Source organism: Gracilinanus agilis, chromosome 2 (genome assembly GCF_016433145.1).
Source record: "Gracilinanus agilis isolate LMUSP501 chromosome 2, AgileGrace, whole genome shotgun sequence".
NCBI lineage: Eukaryota > Metazoa > Chordata > Mammalia > Didelphimorphia > Didelphidae > Gracilinanus > Gracilinanus agilis.
The window spans coordinates 231,841,132-231,861,682 of record NC_058131.1 but is presented as its reverse complement, the minus strand read 5'-3'; the positions used below and the strand labels follow the sequence as shown (position 1 = coordinate 231,861,682).

At 41.3% G+C, this 20,551-nt stretch overlaps 1 protein-coding gene across 1 annotated transcript in view; it reads right to left on the bottom strand.

Moving 5' to 3' along the window:
• The window catches only part of IFT172 (intraflagellar transport 172), a 43,746-nt gene that overhangs the window by 11,468 nt on the left and 11,727 nt on the right, over positions 1 to 20,551 (bottom strand). Inside the window, exons 11-33 of the mRNA XM_044663712.1 lie at positions 17,219 to 17,380; positions 16,763 to 16,816; positions 16,404 to 16,507; positions 15,914 to 15,999; positions 13,686 to 13,798; positions 12,564 to 12,731; positions 11,635 to 11,771; positions 11,315 to 11,422; positions 10,976 to 11,060; positions 10,611 to 10,703; positions 10,217 to 10,294; positions 9,620 to 9,868; positions 8,842 to 8,920; positions 8,319 to 8,439; positions 7,668 to 7,812; positions 6,636 to 6,725; positions 5,961 to 6,058; positions 3,714 to 3,849; positions 3,512 to 3,628; positions 2,927 to 3,069; positions 611 to 704; positions 430 to 494; positions 109 to 289 (exon numbers count right to left, since the gene is read on the bottom strand). Of these exons, the coding sequence (XP_044519647.1) occupies positions 109 to 289; positions 430 to 494; positions 611 to 704; positions 2,927 to 3,069; positions 3,512 to 3,628; positions 3,714 to 3,849; positions 5,961 to 6,058; positions 6,636 to 6,725; positions 7,668 to 7,812; positions 8,319 to 8,439; positions 8,842 to 8,920; positions 9,620 to 9,868; positions 10,217 to 10,294; positions 10,611 to 10,703; positions 10,976 to 11,060; positions 11,315 to 11,422; positions 11,635 to 11,771; positions 12,564 to 12,731; positions 13,686 to 13,798; positions 15,914 to 15,999; positions 16,404 to 16,507; positions 16,763 to 16,816; positions 17,219 to 17,380 (2,706 nt within the window). The remainder of the gene's footprint in view (positions 1 to 108; positions 290 to 429; positions 495 to 610; positions 705 to 2,926; positions 3,070 to 3,511; positions 3,629 to 3,713; positions 3,850 to 5,960; positions 6,059 to 6,635; positions 6,726 to 7,667; positions 7,813 to 8,318; positions 8,440 to 8,841; positions 8,921 to 9,619; positions 9,869 to 10,216; positions 10,295 to 10,610; positions 10,704 to 10,975; positions 11,061 to 11,314; positions 11,423 to 11,634; positions 11,772 to 12,563; positions 12,732 to 13,685; positions 13,799 to 15,913; positions 16,000 to 16,403; positions 16,508 to 16,762; positions 16,817 to 17,218; positions 17,381 to 20,551) is intronic.

Genomic DNA, 20,551 nt, shown 5'->3' with positions numbered 1-20,551 from the left:
TCCTGTTCTCCAGGCTTTCTTTGAAGTCACATTGCCTACTCTTAAGTATCTAGGCCCTTCCACCCTTTCACCCCATTTCTTTGTCTTTCTTTCACACCAGCTTTGTACCTTGTAGTAGTTGAGTGCCAATCCAGGTCTCTGGGCCCGAAGTAGCAGCCCTTCAGCTTTCTGAAAATCTTTTTCTTCTAAGGCCCCCCGTGCCTGCCCTACTAGCACCTCAGAGACACTGTCAGGGTCATGAGCTTCAGCCACCCGTTGAGCTGCCTCCCAGTCCTGGTTGTGGACAAACCTGCTCACAAAAATCAGTTAAAAGGAGAAAAAAGTACAAAATAGAATCATTTGAAAAGATGGGGTATCTGGAAAAGGCTCTATCCTGTGTGAGGGGCATTGAGTCTACTGATTAGGTAAAATCCCATGGAGGTTACTTACATTAGTACAGCCTCTTTGGGCTTCCCTGCTCGAATAAACTCTGCTTCAGCTTCTTCAAATTTACCCTGTTCGGGAGAGGAGAGGCCATACCACTAAAAAACTTCTAGGGGTCACAGCTTTCATAGACATTGACATTGACTTAAGGATGCAAAAGGAAGACTCTGAGAGCAGGAAACCATACCTCATCTTCTAAGTACATGGCATATCTGAGGTGAATCTCGGGAGTTTTGTGTTTGAGGGCAAGTCGAGCAAGTTCAAAAGCAAAATCAAAGGAGCTGGAACAAAGATGAAGATAAAGTTTACCTATTTCAATCTTTACACTTTCCAAAGAAAAACAAAAACTAATAATGGCAAGATAAATTAAAAAGTAGAGATTGAGAAAAAAGATAAGAAAAATTGGGAAATGAACCAGAGAAAGGGGAGATGGGTTCTCTGGTAGCAGCCATTTTTTGGCTATCTAGAGAGCTCTTTGCTATTTGAGGGGTGGCAGACATACACAAACATTATTAAAAGATAAGGATAGGGGCAGCTGGGTAGCTCAGTGGATTGAGAGTCAGGCCTAGAGATGGGAGGTCTTAGGTTCAAATCTGGCCTCAGACACTTCCCAGCTGTGTGATCCTGGGCAAGTCACTTGACCCCCATTGCCCACCCTTACCACTCTTCCACCTAGGAGCCAATACACAGACGTTAAGGATTTTTAAAAAATTAAAAAAAAAAAAAGATAAAGTATGCAGGATTGGAGTGGAAAGTAAGCATAGAAAAAGTGGGCAATATGGCATGTAGGGGAAAGACAGGCCAGTTGGGAGAGATATCACATCTTATTAATTTTTTTTACCCTTTTTTTCTCCAAAATATACTTGATTGTCATAGCATTAGTCTGTCTCATCAATGGGATTTCCTCATATTTTCACTGTGATGACTTCAGCAAACTAATTATAGATTCTATTATCTCCCAAGGCCCATCGATATTACTATGAAACATTACCTGCCTAAATCAAGTGACCCAGAGAAAAATCAAATAGCCCAGTATTCTGACAGTTTAATTTTATCTTGATGTTATTCTCATTGCTTAAGAAAATCTCACTTGTGATCCAGTGGAAACAAATTTTAGCTTCCAAGAAGTCTTTTTATAGGCTTTGAAGGTTGATCTTGAATATCAAATGACTTTGCTTCCTCCCTTCATTCATTAACCCATCCCAAAAGAATGTGAACCACACTTGGGCCAGAATTATTAATGCTACTCCATGTCAATATCAAATTTAGTTCTATGACAGATACAGAAAGGCACTTGGAAAGACTGAAACACATAATTCCATGTATGCCAAAACTTCTTCCCTCCTTTAGAGAAAAAGTTCCTTTGGAAGAGGAAAAAGGAAAGAAAGCAGGGGTAGTTTTATTGGGCTGCCAAGTCCAGGGTCCTGTGTTTTGGAGTGGATACCATGAAAATATGATCCAGTTTCCCCAGCCAATCTGGGATGCTCCTTTTACTTGTATTTTTTTTTCACATTTTACACATTACACAAGTGGGGTCACCTCTTCCTTCCTGGCTGCCTGTCTGTGAAGGTCTTCCTTGTCCTCCACTCAACCCAGCCCTGCCTCAGTTGTACTGGTACAAATATATGGCTTTGTAAGAACATCTCTTTCACAATGTACAGGGGAAAGATCACTAAAAGAAAGTCAAATTCTGAGTAAATGAAGAAACCAATTATTATTCTGGAAAACAAAAAGTGAAATCTATAGTTTCCCTCTCTCAGCAGAAATAAATGAGATATTACTTGGGTAGAACACTGTATCATTGTCATACAAAGTCCCTATATCAGGTATTTTTGCATAACTGTTGTTTCTTGGTTATAAGGGAGGATTCAGTTTTAGTGGGGGGCAGAGACAATGGTGTATTTTCAGAAATTACTATGATGTAAAAATAAAATGTGTTCAAAAACACTTATTTATAAGAACATAGGGTAGAATTAATAATTCTGGCCCAAATGTGGTTTATATTTTTGGGGGGTTAGGTGATGAATGAAAGGATTAAGCAAAGTCATTTAACATTTAGGATGGCCTTTCCCTATCCCCAGGCCATCCTAACCCAACAGTTTAACTTTAACTTGAACCCCACAAAGTGAAAAGGGAAAATACTAGCTTTCTTCCTGCTCCTCTTCTCTCCAAAGGTCTCACATTTCTTTAATCGCAACTTCCAATTTTTTTCTTCATGGGCAGTTCTTGTTTTACTAATTATTATGAATAATAATAATATCTATAATTCATTTATAGAGTACTTTAAGGTTTACAAAGTGCTTCATAAATATTATCTCATTTTATCCTTACAACTACCCTGCGAAGGAATGTGCTATTATCCCCATTTTACAGGAATATAAATTTTTATAGTTGTTACTATCCTAAAGAAATTGTGTCCTATCCCTGAGGCAAGAATAGAGATAGTCCATGATGTTTGAGATTTCTTCTAATGAGAGGTAGGAGAAAAGGTTTAGGGTCTTACCAGTTGTCAGCAGCATGGTCAATGGCAGCTTCCAGGAGTCCTAATTTGTTGAGTAGCCTAACAGCAGCTTCTCCCCCAAGACCTTTTGCCCACAGATAGGCCACATGCTTGTGAGCATTGGCACCTCCATGTGCTTTTGCCACCTAAAAGGAAGAGCTTCCCAATGATCCCTTAGTCCAAAGGTGTGTGGTTGTTCTATTCCCATGTTGGTGAACCTATGGCATGTGTGCCAAATGGCGCTGCTCCCCTCCTCTTCTCTACTGTGACATTTCTCTCATCACTCTTCCCTCTGCCTAGCAGCCCAATGGGAGTGCCTCCTCCCTTCCCTGTCTGGGGAAAGGGGGTGGCTCACATGCAGTATGAGGGTTGCAGTTTGGGCACTTGGTCTCTAAAAGGTTCACCATTACTGCTCTATACTATCTGATCTTTACCCTGGGCACCAGTGGCATTTCTTCCCACCTCCCTCCTTTGATTCCTTATTTCAAATCTACTTCTAATTAAGGGTACAGATCCTTGGCCAGGAAATAAGCTGTTAGAGAAGCTGATAATTACTGGATGATGAGGAGAAACAAATCTGCTCCTTACCCGGTAAGCCTCTTCCCAAAGCCCACTAGACCGGTACATATTCACAGTTGCCTTCCATTCCTGGGCTTCTAAGTAGTGATATTCAGCCTCCTGTAGTCGGCCCTCAGCCTCTAGCTCCTGGGGAACGATAATCCAGTGTAGAGAGAAAGGGAGATAGATATAGGTTAAGGGAAAGATGGATCAGGATGGGGGAATGTCTCACCTTGCCCAGATGCAGATGGGTGTCACTCAACAGGTCTGGATGGTGCTTCCCTACAAGGCGGATCATGTCATCATATAATTTGTGCTTTTTGAACATAGTAATGGCAAGGTCTGGCTCCTCCACTGTCACATATAGCCTAAGGGTAGTGAAAACATTCTTTACCCCAGATACTCTCCCCTAGAATCAAGAGATCCCCCAAGATCCCCAAGAGATCAGCAATAATAATATGGCACTTTTACAAAGCTTACAAAATATTTTCTTTATCAATAATGAGGCAGACATTTCCACTTTATAGATAAGGGCAAGCAGACATAAGAAGTTGAGGGTAAAATCAGTCTAAAAAAAGCTTGACAAGATATCTAAGTAAAGACATTCCAAAGTCACTCAAGGATGAAAATGGGAAGAGGACAGACATGGGGGAAAAAGTAGAAAAGATTTATAAAAAATATAAAACTGTTCTCTCCATCAAGGATAGTGGAACTCCACATTCATACACAAACCTGAGGTGCTGACAGAGGAAGTGTAAACAGTAAAAAAGATAGGGAAAGCAACTGAATTGGATTAAATATAAAAAGATCTAATATATATAACTATACCTAGGTTTATGCTGGAAGTGATAAAACTATGGGAGCATTGAAGGGCAAATTTACAAGTTAATTAAAGGAAGGGAAGATATCAGAGGTGTAGAGAAAAATCTAGGCCTTTAACTGATGCCAAAGAAAGTGAAAAGATCAATGCCTACTATCCCATCTATACAAAATCTTTATGAGGATCATCTATGTACAAATTAAGGCCATCCTCAATAAGCATCTAGGTAAGAACAAGAAAGGCTTTATCAAATGATGTTCGATAATCTCTAACATCTTACAACTGACCGAAAATAGTGTTGACTCAGAAAAATCAAACACTTTAATGACTTTTTTTCACAAGTAGTTATCTTCTGTCCACCTATCAAGATTGTTCCCTGTAACAAGATAACCCAGTTAATGGTCCTCTGATAAAAATTATCTAGTGAACCACAGAAGAAGGAAATGTTTGCTCTATGATAGAGGGTCCAGTGTAGTCCAAGTTGAGGAGGGAGTCTCAGTGGATGGTGAGGTCCTCCAGATGCTGTTTGGGATGATATGATGACTGCATGAAGCCCTAAAATGATGCAGAGTCTCCAGAAATAGATATGTAATCTATTTGATTGAATGACGAATGTCTATTGCCCAGATTTCAACATTTGAATGGAAATCCTACTGAGCTTGTCCCATAATGTTTCTTTGGGAGAGGCAGTCCAGATGGACAAAGAGCTGGCTCAGAGTTGAAGAGGAAGGGGAGGAAGAGGAGGAGGAGGAGGAGGAGGAGAGTGGGCTGGCTTGCCATGGGGACACTGAGCCTAAGCTTCCCATGACAGCAAAAGGCCTGTTTTTTCAACACAAACATTTCTACACAAAAGCAAGACCTGGAATACCACTGCCACTAGAGATGGGTATCACATAGAGGGCAGTGGAAAGGCATGTGATGGGTGTGAATAGGCTGTAACACATAACCAGGGGTGAACTTTGCAGAATAGCAGCAAAGGATGCCATCAAAAAAATATGGACCAAAGAGAAGATGAAGTGATCGTGTGGCAGGAGAGCTATCAAATGGGCAGCTAGGGTGGCCTCAAGGTGTGGAAAAAGACCAAGGAAGGCCTCCAGCCTGCTGAGTAGATCTTCTATAGCAAGCTTTTTGGAGGAAATGGGTAAGTCACATAGAATGATTAGGTAGGCATAGACTGGACTGTGAGAATCCAGAATCATTGAGGTCATGGATCCTCTATTCAAGGATCTGAGTATAGAGAAGGAAGTTGAGGCACAGAGAGGTGATTTGTCTATATTGGCTATTGGATATTGGAGTCAGGAATCAAACCTAGGTCTTTGACTATATCCTGTTGCCTCTTCTGAGATGAGGCATTAAACTTCCCCTTCTTCTTCCTTCCTTTCTTTTCCTCGAGAATGGCATAACATATGGAAAACTAGACTTTAAGTCAGAAGATCTGAGTTCAGATGCCTCTTCAGATACCTCTCTGCTGAATGACCATGGGGAATTCACTTCATTTCTCACTTCTCTGGCCTCATCTCTAAAATGGGGACAATGATATCTGCATTGTCTATTCCCCAGGGAAGTTGTGAAGGAAGTGTTTGAAAAGCCTAAAGAGCTACATAAATGTGATTTGTTATTATTATTATTATTTCCTATTCTTGCCTCTTTCCCCCTTACCTCTCCGCCTCTCGGTACTTCCCCTGCTTCTCCATCTCCTGAGCTTGGGTAATGTACAGCACAGACACATCCTCCGGTCTCATGCATTTCATTGCCAACTGTCCAGAGATACAGAGCCATGAGTAGTCCCTGGAATGCTCCCCCTTGCTACTTGGGGACAAGGAAAACTATAAGGCATATGGAAAAGATGAGAAAGTTGGCATGACTTCTGTGAATCCCCAATTCACAGAACAGGAACTATGGCCCTTTTCCAAAACCATAATAGGTTTGCTGAAATCCTTTTGCTATATTCCAAGAAAATTTCAAGGAAGCCTAAGCTTTGCCACTGCCCTGAAAAGACCAGGAACTCTTCAAGAGTTAAGAAATAGTGTAGGAATTTCTTTTTTATGTGTGCTCATTCCCCACACCTTTGAGACTGAAGCAAAATCACCCCCTGGAACTTGGGATTTCAGGAGGGGGAGGCCAACCCCCACAGCTCCCATGGATTCTCTCTCTATCTTTTCCCTCCAAGATAACAAGGACAGGAAACAAAATTGGCTCCTTTACTCAATTCTCTTCATGCTGGAACCTAGAGATTAACCTGACCTAACATACAGTATACTCTTAAGCTGACAAAGGCCATTGTTAGGAATCCAGAGCAATATGACCACAATGGCAGCCCACTCTATTTCCTACCTTGTGTGCTTGCTCCCAGCGCCCAGCCTGGGTATACATGTCAATGGCATCTTTTGTCCGATCTCCTTTGGTGTACAGCTCCTCTGCAATCTGGAAGAGGGAAAGTGAGTTTTATTAAATATTTAACATTAATTTAATCAATAATAAATATTAACCAAAACATTATATTAATATTAAATAAATAAAAATAATAAAATACCAAGGCAAAGAGTTGGAAATAGCTAGTGGGGAGAGAAAACATATAAGAGTATACAAAATGTAATTTAGGCTTAGTGTGGGAAACTGACTGAGAGAGAATGAAGCTTTCTTACTTGAATCTTTTAGTAGAGGCAGAAAGACTAGATGGGATTACAAGTGGAGGATTAGAGTCTTTTCCATTTTATATACCTTTAGCACAGAAGAGCACCGAAACAACATGAGAAGTTCAAGGGAAATTCACCTTATAGTTATGTAGCATAAAGCAATACATATATTTACAGGGGAGGAGGGTTATGGTCTCACTTTATGTTTCTTGAGAGGCTATTAGACTTAATTAAACTAGTTGGATGACTTAAATAAAGAGAAAGCACAGAAAGAATCCTGGACTAGGAGTCTGAAGCCCTTTGTTTTGGTCCTTATTATACCATTTACAAGACCTTAGGCAATCTACTTAACTCCTTTGGGTCTGCTTTCTCATCTGTAAAATGGGGATAATAGTATCTTTCAGAGTTATAGAAGGATCAAATGAAGTAACAATAATAAAGCATATTGTGAGGAATCACAAAGTGCTATATAAATGTCAGGTATCATTATGATGATGATTATAGGTTCAGTATTGACCAACTGTTCCTCTAAGGCTATAATAGCGCATATCTATCTGGCTCTCACACCATGTGTGGTGTGGAGGGGTTTTTGTTTATTTCCGAAAGGAGAGTTCTGAGTTGGTCCTTCTAACACATTATTGGTGGGGATGTCCCTCAGAAGTCCTGTACTTGGTGAGAGGTTCTAGATTGTGCTTCTGGCCTTAGTAATGTTGGGTGGTTAATTCCTCACCTCATACTCCTGGAGGGATGCATAATGTTGGGCCACACGAGGATAGTACTTGGATGCAGTATTCCTGTCTTGCAGATCTAAGATATAAATTGCCTTCTTCCACTGACGGGCCCCAAGAGCAGCCTCAATTGCCTTGATGGAGCACCTGGCATTGAGGAGAGAAGAGATGCTGTTCATAGATGAAACTACAAAAACATGGTCAGATCTGAAGACAGACGTAAGAGAGATAGCCAAGGGTTTGCCACCATCTAAACTGCCACTTAGTATGGTAAGGGGCTATCGATCACCTGTCCTATTGTTCTGTGACTTCTCAGACCAAAATTCCCTTTCCTGGCTACCACTTTTCTACAGCTAGTTTTGTCCCATTAAGATGGAAACTCCTTAAGGGTAAGGAATCGTCTCACTTTTGTGTTTTGTATCACCAGTATTTAATATTTGCTTTTCCAAATGCTTTTCCATTCCTTCATTCAGGCTGAGTTCAGAGTTGTATGTTGACATAGAAGGAATAGCAATAGAAGGAATCACTCCAACTCATGCTATTTTTTGTTCTGGGACCTGTCTTCTCTTAGCACTTTGATCCCCAATTTAGTTGCCCTTGTATCACTCCTGCCCCCCACTTGCAAACCTACCCTTTTGGCTTCCTCTTCATACCTGGCTTCAATATAATGATTGATGGCAGCATCAAGCTGCTTCTGTTGCACCAAATGGTCCCCCCATCCTTCTTCAAGCCGTACAACTTCAGCTGGGAATGCCATACGGGCCAATTCCACCGCTGCCAGAGACAAAGCAAAGAACTCAGCTCAGACTTTCAGAATGTGGGGCCCAGAACAGGAAAAGAAAATGAGGAATAGGGGCTGCAAGGTAGCTCAGTGGATTGAAATCCAAGTCTGGAGACAGGGAATTTCTGGGTTAAAATCTGGCCTCATTCTTCCTAGCTGTGTGATCCTGGGCAAGTCACTTAACTCCAATTACCACTCTTCTGCCTTGGAACTGATACTTAGTATTGATTCTAAGATAGAAGGGTTAAAAAAAAAAAAGAAAATGACAGGAGAAGATGGTGAGGTATGGAAGGAAGAATCAAACCAAAGAAAATGGGGGCCAGTGAAGGGAAGGAGTATACCTAAGCCTCTGCAGAGGGTACATGAGCAAGTTACATGGTTGAAGGCACTGTTACCTTTCATGAAAGCGTTGCCCTTACAGTAGCACTCAAGGGCCCTCTGGGGATTCCGGATCTTCTCAAACAGATCTCCTGCCTAGTAACATATACCATGTTAAAACAGGGCTCCAGCCCATGTACTTGGAGAGACAGCATGGAGAATGAAGGATTCTGGGACTAGAATGCCATTGATCTCATTCCAACTCTGGCATTACCTAGGTGTGTGACTAAGCTATTCAGTTTAATTTCCATCCTCTATAATACTTAATATCTCTTTGGCCTGTCTCTCACAAGGTAATGAAGAATAAAAATGAAAAAATATTGACCAAATTAAGGGAGCTGGTGGTGTGGTGGATAGTGCTGGGACTGGATTCAGGAAGACCTGAGTTCAAAACTGCCTCAGACCCTTACTAGCTGTGTAATTTTGACCTTTTCTCAAATGTAAAATGAGGAGAATAATAGCACCTATCTCCTAGGGTTGTTGTGAGGATCAAATAAGGCAATATTTTTAAGATGCTTAATATAGTATCTGGCACATAGTAGGCACTATGAAAATGCTAATTATTACAACTGTAAGGAACATCTTAAGATATAACACCAAAGCTATTGTTGCTAAAGAATTACTTCCCTCATCACAAACATCAGGATAAAGAGTAAAAGAATCAGGCCAAGGAATAGAATTAGGGTATCAAGGAGCTCCTCCTTGGTGAGTACAGGGGTAATGGGCCCCAGGAATGTAGTGTTGATTGCAGGATAAGTGTTGTCAGTGAAACAGATACTAGGAAGTTTTTCTTACTCTCTCAAACAACTCTCCCTTGATAAGGGCTGAGGTGATGTGTTCCACTAGTTCAGTGTTGGCCAGTAGTTCCTCTCGAGCCAAAATCAACCGAGCAGCCTTGGCAGGGAGTCCAGCCTTAAGGTAGAGGCTGATCGCAGCCAGCCCGTCTCCCTGGTTTTCTTGTAATTCACCTGCCCTTTCTTCCTGCTGTGTGTCCATTAGCCATTGGTAATAACCGCGGCGTAGCTTCTCTAGGGCAGGGTGACCCTAGGTGGAGAGGAGAAAGATGATAAGATCTCTAATATTTTACCAGTTTGAATAGCTGCCCTCCTCCCCCTTTAAAGCCCTAACCTTGTCTTGGAATTTATAATAAGAATTGGATCCAAGGCAAAAGAGTAGCAAGGTCTAGGTACGTGGAATTAAGTGACTTGCCTGAGGCCATACAACTAGGAATCTGAGGCAAGATTTGAACCCAGGACCGGCTCTATAGCTACTGAGCCACCTAGCTACCCCTGTCCCTACTTTCTGGTCTTGTCTACAAAAGGAAAAAAAGTTTCTGAAGTGAGATGAAAAGGGAAATTTACTTCTGAAGAGCTGTAGAGAGCATATCTATACCTTGGCCTCAGCCACAGCAATGCATTCATCCCAACGGTGTAGCTCTTGGTACATGGCCATAGCCTCCTCAACAGCATTCTGAGAAATGAGAGGGAGAGGAAATAGGAAAATGAAGAAGGAATGAGGATCACCGACCAATCACCTGGCCCTCTTCTGCTGGATGGCCCCGAGAGCCCATCACAAGTATAGAGAATTCACTTCGCTTTTCTATCATACACTTTACAAGCCAGCATCGTCTATGCAATGTTCTCCCCAAACTCACTCTCTTTCCAACCTTTGGGTAAAAGCAATTTATAGCTATTGTTTTTACTTCTCTACCACTGTTTACTTACCCTATATTTTCTCTTGTCTCTCTAGATTACTTATCCATATGCATGCAAACACATTCTATTACCTGTTCCAGGAAGATCATTTCTGCTAATTTGTAGTTCTTCTCCAGCATGGCCAGACGTGCTCGGACCTGGTAAAAGTCAGTTCCTTCCCCACCCTGCCAAAGAAGAAAGAGACACTAATTTTCAGTGTGTGCAGTGAGGAGGCATGGAAGAGAATGGGGATATAAGCTATCACAAGAAGGGCTACAACAGAGTTAAATCTAAGGGATCAGGGTACTGAAAATTGTGAAAATTTTAGCCAAGAGAACTAAGGAGCTAGGAGCTGGTAAAAATGTAGAGTGGTGACCAGAAAGCTACAAATCACAAAGTTAAGAAACTGAGGAATTCCAGTTTGAAAGACTGAAAGAATTGAAAGGCTGGTACTTACATATTCTCTGGACACCTGGTCTGCAATTTCATTGGTCTCATGTAGAAACCGAGCTTTTGCTACATGGCCCAAAGCAGAGAAGCACCTGGAACAGGAAAGTAGTGAGGTCTATGTCTGGGTGGGATTGACAAGGATTGTAGAGTTAGTGAACAACTAAGAAGTGCAAAAAATGTAGTAGCAAGAATGGTTCCTACCTTTAAGAAACTTATAATTTTAGTTTGAGAGGGTCCTAGGAAGAGCTGCACTAAAAAAACTCAGGAAATCAAGACTGGAGTATGGTTATACCTGCCTCTCCAGTCCTCAAAGCTTTCAGTACCTCAACCCAACTATCTGACTTACCTTTCTGCAATGTGTAGCTGTCTTGCTTCTAGTGCCAGTTTGCTTAACGTTTTCCACATTGCCTCTGTTTCTGGGGTCATTTCCAGAGTCTCCAGGAATGCGGCTGCTCTAGGAAGTGGCATGAGGAATAACCGCAGAGTTAGAAAACACAAAACACTGAGCACTAGAGCAAGTGTATATATGAGGAAGGAAAATGGTTCTTAATGGCCCTCCCTCTCCCTGAGCCAGTCTTCCTCATTAGGTGAAGCTGTACCCAAACCAGGCTCTTCTCTGTTCTAGTTTTAACCCTGCCTCCCTGTGCCCCTGCCCCATGCCCTCACCGGGTGTAGTTGCCATCATCAATGGCAGTCCCAAATTCGATAAGCCCTTCATCCAGTGTATAGGCAACAGTCGTCACACCTTCAGTCACCATCACCTCTGTCTTTCCTCCACCCCGTTCCAGACTCACGACATCACCCTGTGGATCCCCACCGAAGCCAGGTTCTGTATTAATATCTCTTCTTTGGATTAATCTTCTGTTAAGAGACTAAGCCTACCCTCATCCACTCCCACTTATTTTCCATCTTTAGGGTCCTATGTGGAAGCACAGAATTTCAATATCTACTATATATTATTAAAACTTTGGGCATCCAAATGGCAAAACTGCACTCATGTCAACAGAGATAGTACCAATTAGCCCTATTAAGTTTCAAGGCATTCCTAAACATGTTGGGGGCTCCAAAATTACTCTGAAGGTATAGGTCAGGATATTCTCTATTCTATACGCCTAAAACTAATCTGGAATTCTTGAAAATGTCTAATTAGGGAGGTGGGCAGTGCTGAGGAAAAAGATATCTGAAATAGACTGGACCAAACTAGGATTCCCCTCCAACAAATCAGAATATATAAGGAGGCAGATCTAGTTAGAATTCACTTAGTTAGGGGGCAGCTGGGTAGCTCAGAGGATTGAGAGCCAGGCCAAATCTAACCTCAGACACTTCCCAGCTGTGTGACCCTGGGCAAGTCACTTGACCCTCATTATTGCCCACCCGTACCACTCTTCTGCCTTGGAGTCAAAAAAAAAAAAAAAAAAAAAAAAAGAATTCACCTAGTTGAGGTTCTTCTAAACTACAAGTAGACACACCAAATTGATATTACCTCAGTATGAAGAACTACTGTGCACCAAAATCTAAGATGACACCAATTCCCTAGAGCACCTCAAGGTCTGAATTAATACAATACTGTTGGCCCTTGTCAGGCCCTACCATACCCTAATAGAGGACATGGTAACTCTCTCAGGTGCCTCGATGTTGTACCACACACATAAGCTGTTTCGGTTCTGAGCTACCAGCACATCGCTTCCTGGCACCCATTGCACATAAGAGCAGAAATTGAGGATCATCGTCTTGGAGCTGCTTTCAATGTCATACAAGTGCAACTGAGGAAAAGATAGGTAGAGGAAAGAAAATCAGTAGGAGATGCAATGAGGGTGTCCCACCCAACAGGAACAGTAGCTGGTAAATAACTGAGGACTTTTTGGTGAATGTGTGATTCTTGGAGGTAAGGCTGCATCTAGTCAGGTACACCACACCTCAAGGCCCTCAAGGTGTACCCCTAGTATATAGTCCATACTGATCTGAAACATTCTGATTCTAGGAAACCAGTGAATCAGAAAGGCATGCAATGTACATGCCCTTTAGCAGAGCACAGGCCTCTAGTGACCACTGACCCACTGTATGGGAGTCTAGACTGATACTTCCAGATCAGCTCCAGAATCACATTAGGTTCTGGGCCCTAGACCATGTCAAAAGGTCTGGCATTTACAATTTGTCTTTCACTTAAATAAAAATGTTTCTTTGCCCTCTTCATAGAACTTTGACATGATGTTATACTGCACTGAAAGTTTTCAGAAATCACCTTTAAGGTGTGAGTTCATAAATTAATGAGAGAACAAAAGGGAAATCACCTTAATAGTTGGGCCATGGGTAGGTAAAAATTAGTTAGGCAAAGAAATTAGGACTTACAAGAGCTGGAAGTTCCCAAATAATAAAAATCCTAAGTGAGTTGATATGCACAAATGACTGACCCCCTTTCCCACATCTCCTTCTTACAGCTATAATATATAGTGCTACAGTGATGGAAATAAAGGGAAGGATACTGATCATTCATGCAATCTGTGCCAGTCCTTCCTGTCATTCACTGATGTATATGTTAGTGTTTAGAGGAAGCAAGACATGGACATTACCAGGTAGCAGCAGCAGCAATACGATGCCCTAATCTGTGCTGATAGACTTGTCATTCAAATACTACTAGCACCATCTGTACCATGCCCCCTATAAACTGTGCCTATCGCTATTGTCAGAATGACCAGTCCTAGAGCCCGACATCTTACTCGAAGTTTTCGGTCCCTGAAGAGCAACTTATGTCCAGTTTCATTGAGCTCCAACCAGTCCACACGGCTATCATGGCTGATGGTACCAATGTTGTAGCCACCTACCAAGTCCACTGCAGAATGGAGAAAAAGGGTCATAAAAGACTTGGTGATTCCATGGGTCCAACCACTGAGTATCAATGTAGTCTGGAAAAGGCTTATTCTGGGCCCTGAGTATATCACATGGTGATGTGACATTATTTTGTTAGGATGCTTAAAACATTGGCTCTGTTCTGGAATTTCAAGGGTTGAGTTCAGGTCTTTAGTAGGCCCAAAGAGTTCACGCTAGTCCAAAGAATGTAATTCTATATGGAATTCTTGGGGCTTCACGGGAAGGGAGAATTCTTTGACTAATTTGGCCTCACTCAGTCCTCTTAGACAGAACAGAGTTAAACCAGGAGGATCTCAAAAGACTGGAAATTCTTGTATGATCATAACATCAAAGACCTCATTGGGACAAACCAAAAAGAAACCTCAGGAACATAATCTTAGCTTAATATTCACCCTAAGAATATACAGTTTATAAATGAAATGCACCTCATGTTTATGTTCATATAAATATTTACTTGGTTGATAAGAGTAACTGTATTGTTATTATATGAAGATTCAGGGAGAGCATAGGTAGATGTAGGGAAGGAGAAAGAAGAACAACAGTAAGACTAGAAAAACCATGTGGGACCATTTATAAGTTGTGTAATTACTGGCAAGTGATCACTGGCCCTCAGTCTCTTCATCAAGAAGATGAACATAGAAAGATTTCCACTTTCTCTCTCATTGGGTTGTTGTAATGAAAACACTTTATAAACTTTAAAGTAAAACATGAGATATTTTCACTTTAGGGGCAGCTAATGCAAAGCCAGGCTTCATGTCCTCAGCCAGGCACAAATAAAGATGTGGTGTCTTATAAGAAGCAATAGAGGCAGTAGTATAGTTTTGACTCTGAATAGTTCCAGAAGAATGGGACTATTAGGAACCTGCCAGACCTAAAGCAGAGAAATTAGAACATCCTCTCATCTCTAACCCTCTCCCCGCACTTCCATTTATAAGGATTCTGTGGTCCTTTTTCCTCAGAATGAATCTAGAACTGAGTTCTTTAGTCCCCAGATCTTCAAGCCCCCACCCTGGGACTCTGTCTTCATTAAAACTTCCCAGAGTTTCAATATGTGAAATTAGAGGACTGGACTAAATAATACCCATCCAGCTCTAAAAATCACTCAAAACTAAATCAGTCTCACAGTGAAACAGTCTGTCTTGGGAGGAGGTAGATTCCCCTTTCCTTGGGGACCCCAAGAAAAAGCTTGTCATGTATGTTGTAAAGGGGAATAGAGGTTAGAATAGATGACCCTTCCAATGCTAAAATTCAGTGAGTCTATGAAACCATAGCTAAATTGGCAGCATGGAGCATGAGTGTGGTCAATCGGATTTAGAGGTGATCAGGAAGGTCAAAGCATTTAAGTCTGGTAAGCTAGATGGCAAAGTCTTTTCAGGGTAGTTAAGATTCCCTCAATAGAGTCATAATCACACTCCTAGTCTCTTATTTACCATTAGTTCCGTCACAAACAATTTGTCTGCCTTTTGTTATATATTTAGGCTAAAGATCAATGAATGACTGTAATAGAGACAAAAAGACTAAAAATGAATGCAGTATCTTTCTTTGTATATTTTACTTTGGGAAGGGGTGGGGTGTTTCAGACTTGTGATTTCTTTAGTATAGAGAAATTACTAGTGAGGAAGCTCTCTTTAGAAAGGTAGATGGCCACATTTCAGCAAGTTATATTCTAAGCTAAATTGCTTGAGGTCACTGAGAGATTAAGTGACAGCCAATATAGGTGAGAGGATGGTCTTGAAGCCAGGTCTTCCTGACTTTGAGGCTGACTCTCTGTTCATTATAGCTCAATGCTTTGTGCTTTAAAGTAAATATTATATTATATTATATTATATTATACTATATTATATTATACTATACTATATTATATTATATTATATTATATTATATTATATTATATTATATTATATTATAATATGCTATGACAATAATAATTCACATTGGTATCGTGTTTTATGGTTTGTAGGACAGGCAATACAAAGTCTTAATATCCTCATTTTGCAGATAAGGACATTGGGGCTCTGAGATGTTAAGTACAAAGTGGTTGCACCGTAGGTCTGTTTGAACTATGGAAGGCTCTTACCAATTGCAATAGTCTTAATGTCTATGAGATAAGCCAACTTCTTGTTCTCTTCCATTCCCCGCTGACGTCTCTCATTAATACGCACACTTCAAGAAAAGTAATGAGATACGAACAAGGTTTAGGGGTTTGGCATCTTGATATCGATTTTTCATTTTGCCCAGACCTGTTATTTCAGTGGGATAGGTAGCTTCAGATGAGGAACTCCCTTTATAATGAAGATTTGGACTTTCTCAGCAACATATAGTTGAAAAGAGTTGCCTGGGATACTGAGAGGTTAAATAACTTGCCCAGAATCCCAATGTTAGAAGAAGAGCTCAAATTAGGATCTTGTTCACTTCAAGGTTAGCTCTTTAACCAAACCCTAAACACACACTCTTTCTGTTTTTGAAGCAGGTTATATCTGGGTGCTGGTCTCACTTGAAGGGATCAGAGAGAAAGTCATCCCTGATAGGGTCTCTGGGGCTCAGAAGTTTGAGAACTTTAGTCTTACCTGATGAGGTGGGGGTTCATGAACTCAGTGCGCACAGAACCAAGGATATCATTATTTCCATACTCCACCAGAGTCAGTTCCCCAGCATTGAAGATCATGCATACCTAGAGAAGAGTGACACTAATGTATTAAAGAAGATTTAGTTTCAGAGAGAAAAAAGTAGCAGTGTGGCAGCCTAGAACATGATTCTCACACTGACAAGCTTGATATTTTTTCTTTGCTTCACTTCTCTACTTAATCATCTCTCTTCCCCACCATTATCTACTCTATTCGCTGCCAGGTCTCTAAATTGGGAAGTGAGAGATAGGAAAGACAAGGGATTGCTGAGTCAGGTGGTCCAGAAATTCAGCTCCACTCACATTCTCGTTTTCAAAGAAATACTTCTCATTGCCTCCAGATCCCTGCCATGCCACCTGCAGAAGGGGAAGAGAAGACTAATCAAGATATAAATCCAAGAGGCTAAGAGGTGAGGAAAAAACGGCAGGAGAGAACCAGAAGGAGACTGATAGCAGGTACTACTCAAAGAGGCTCTGGTGGCAGATCTTGTTCTGATTCTCTTGGTTTCTCTCTCTCCTATGCTACCATATTAAGAATTCAAATCCATTGTCATGTTTTTGAGAGATTTCTCTGCCCCAGCCACCTAGCCTTCTGGGTACAAGCATCAGACCTTTAACACTAAAATGTTAAATTAAATTAAAATCCAGTCATCTAGAATTAAAATGTCTAGGTACCTAAAGTCATCTCCCACATCCCATTCCTCAGGCAAAGACTCCTATCATCCATCCCATATAGCCCCCAAAATCCTTGGTCCCTACCTCACTGAGTCGATTGGTATTCAGGTCCCCTAGAAGCAGTGTGTCTGAGGTATGGGCCACCAGATATCTCTCCTTGCCCAAAATCTTCACCTCCTCTACCTCATACCCATAGTGAGATTTGAGGACCACACGAGTGCCTGATGAAAGATTCTTCACAATCACCTGGGGAGAAGGCAGTGCATAGAGAACCACTACATAGCATGGTGAGAGCTAAAGAGGCCTTAGAGATTACAGATTTTACAGATGAAGTAACTTATTTAAGATCACACAAATAATAAGTAACAGAGCTGGGATTTTAACCTAGTTTTTCTATCAGTATTAAGTTGATACTCTTCCCATTATAGCATATTGCTTCTCAAAGGGGTCAGCATCTTCTCACCCATCCTGGGCTTTCCATAAGTACAGGTCAGGGCTGGTATTGATTTAATGGGATATTGGGAATAAAGCAGATAGAGGGGAATGCTGATACCTCAACATAATAACTTGTATAAATATCAACTGCCTTTCTGCTTACTCTCTTAACTTTCTACAGTCTGGCTTCCAATTACCATTCAACCAAAACTGCTCTTTCCAAAGTTATTAACAGCCACTTATTTGCCAAATCTAATGGTCTTTTCTTGATCTTCATTCTTCTTAAACTCTATGCACCTTTTGACACTCTTGATCATTTTCTTCTCCTTGATATTTTCTTCCCTAGGTTTTTTTGGAACATCACTCCCTCCTGGTCTCCTTCTATCTGTGTGACTACTCTTTTTCTGTCAACTTTGCTGGATCATCACCCAGGTCATACTCACTAAGTGTGAGTGTCCCAAAGGGTCCCCTTCTCTTCTCTCTATACTATTTCACTTCGTGGTCTTATCTGCTCCCACGGATTTAATAATCATTTCTATGCTGATGATTCTCAAATCTACTTACTCAATCGTAATCTTTCTCTCATATCTCTAACTGCTTATTAAAAATCTTGAACTGGACTTCCCACAGACATATTAAACTCAACATCTCCAACTGTTTATTAGAAATCTTGAACTGGACTTCCCATAGACATATTAAACTCAACATGTCCTAAATGGAACTCATAATTTTTCTCCCCAAATCCTCTCTCTTCCAAACTTCTCTATTATTGTTGAGGGCACTACCATCCTCCCAGTTACCCAGGCTCCCAACCTAGGTATCATCTTCAATTCCTCACTCTCTCTCATTCCTCATTTCCAATCTTGCCAAGGCCTGTCAATTCTACCTTTGTAACCTCTCTCACATATGTCCCCTTCTCTTCCCTCACAATGCTACCACTTTGGTGCAGGCTCTCAACACTTCATGCCTCGATTACTGCAAAAGCCTGTCTTCCCCAAGTCTCTCCCCACTCTAATTCACTGACCACTCAGCTTTTTTTTTTTTTTTACCACTCAGCTTTTGAAGTGATTTTCCTAAAGTCTAGGTCTGACCATGTCACTCTCACTACTCATTACATTTCAATACTTTCCAATCACCTACAGGATCAAATAAAAAAAATTCTGTTTGGCATTCAAAGGCCTTCATAAACCTGCCCCTTCCTCCCCTTTCTAGTCTTCTTATACCCCCCCTTCACATATTTTTCAATCCAATAACACTGACTTCCATGCTGTACCTTTAATAAGACACTCCATCTTTCAACTCTGGGCATTTTCACTGGCTGTCTCCCATGCCTAGAATGCTCTTCCTCATCTCAAATTTATGGCTTCTTTCAAGTCCCAGATAAAATCGCACCGTCTACAGTTGCCTTTTTGATCCTTCTTAATTCTAGGGTCTTCCCTCTTGATCATCTCCAATTTTTATAGTAAGGAAGAACTGGATAAGAGAGGCAATGTAGCACAGTAGATAGAAAGCCAGTCACATAATCAGGGAGATTTCTGATAAATGCTTACTGTGATGTTGGACAAATAACCTGATTTCTAGGTACCCTAGGCAACTCTCTAAAGTTTGTCAGTGGTATTGGTTGTCCCAGGCATAGAAATGCATGGGTAAGAGGAGATTTGTCACACAGTGGAGAGGTCTACACCAATTAAATCACAGGATAGAAAAAATGACTGGGGAATGACTAAACAAAATGTGGTATAAGAATGTAATGGAATAGTACTCTGCCATAATAAATGAAGATTATGAAGAGTTTTGAGAAACATAGGAAGACTTCTATGACTTGATACAGAATTAGATAAATAGATCCAAGAAAACAGTATACACAGTGTCTACAATAATGTAAACAGAATAAATGAAAAAAAAAACCTGAACTCTTTATAATAATAATGACCAATCACCTCCAGGATCAAATGCAGCATGATCATGCAAAAGAGTTGAGCAAATTCACCTCTCTCCCTACTTTGCATAGGCGAGGGACTTTGCAAATGGTTTTGCTGAACTTTTTTCTTTTAATTTTTTTTTTTGTTATAAGGGATAGCTCACTGGATAGGGAAGGGAGAAGGTATATATTTGAAAATGAAGCTGATGGCCCAGAGACTGCTGAGGGTGGCACACAGCATGGAATCTTTAGCTCTCCTTGGGCTCAGGGCTTGCCCGTTTGCCTATCTGTTGGTCCCTGGGGGGAATGGAGTAAGGTTCTCCTAATCTTGGATCCTAATACTCTTTCAGCCTTTCTGACTGCTTTTAGAGAGAGTTCCTAGCAGGTGGGCCCCTCCCAGGGAATCAGGGACTGTCTGCCTGCTTCTGTGTCCCCTGAAAGGGAAATAGCCTTGAATTACTGCCTGGTCCTGGGTCCTGGCATTATTTAATACTGGTCCTGCTAAGGAAACTGCTGAATCTAGCTCTAGTACCTGCCCTTGGACTCTGGACATGTCCCAGGGGCTCAAGAAATAAGATACCACTCTCACTCTAAGCTGGATAATGACCTTAAATTTGAAATCAGCCTCTAGTGCTAATCATCTGGCCTTCAGGAACTAGGGCATCTGAGGGAAGCAAAACCTAGAACGGGAAGGGTTTTCCTTAGGTTATGGACTGGATTGGAAGTAGGGAAGGGAAAAAAGTCTGGGGGAAAAGGGAGCAAGACCTGGAATTTCTGCCTGGTCATAGGCCCTGGCCTTCTTGTACTTTGGGGCTGCTAAGGGATTCAAAGTCTGGACCCTGGCCTATCCTCTCCTTGGGCTCAGGGTCATCTATGTCTATCTGCCTGTCTGGGCACTTGGCTCTTGGTTCTCTGCACTTCTGGTCTTTGACCTACTCTGTCTTACCTATTCACTTTGGTCAAAGCCAAATGTCCTGGAGGCATAGTGTGGGGAAGAATGGGTCCTTTCCCAATCCCCCATCCCCTATTTCCCTCTGTAGCTTGGGTCTCTCCACCCAGAT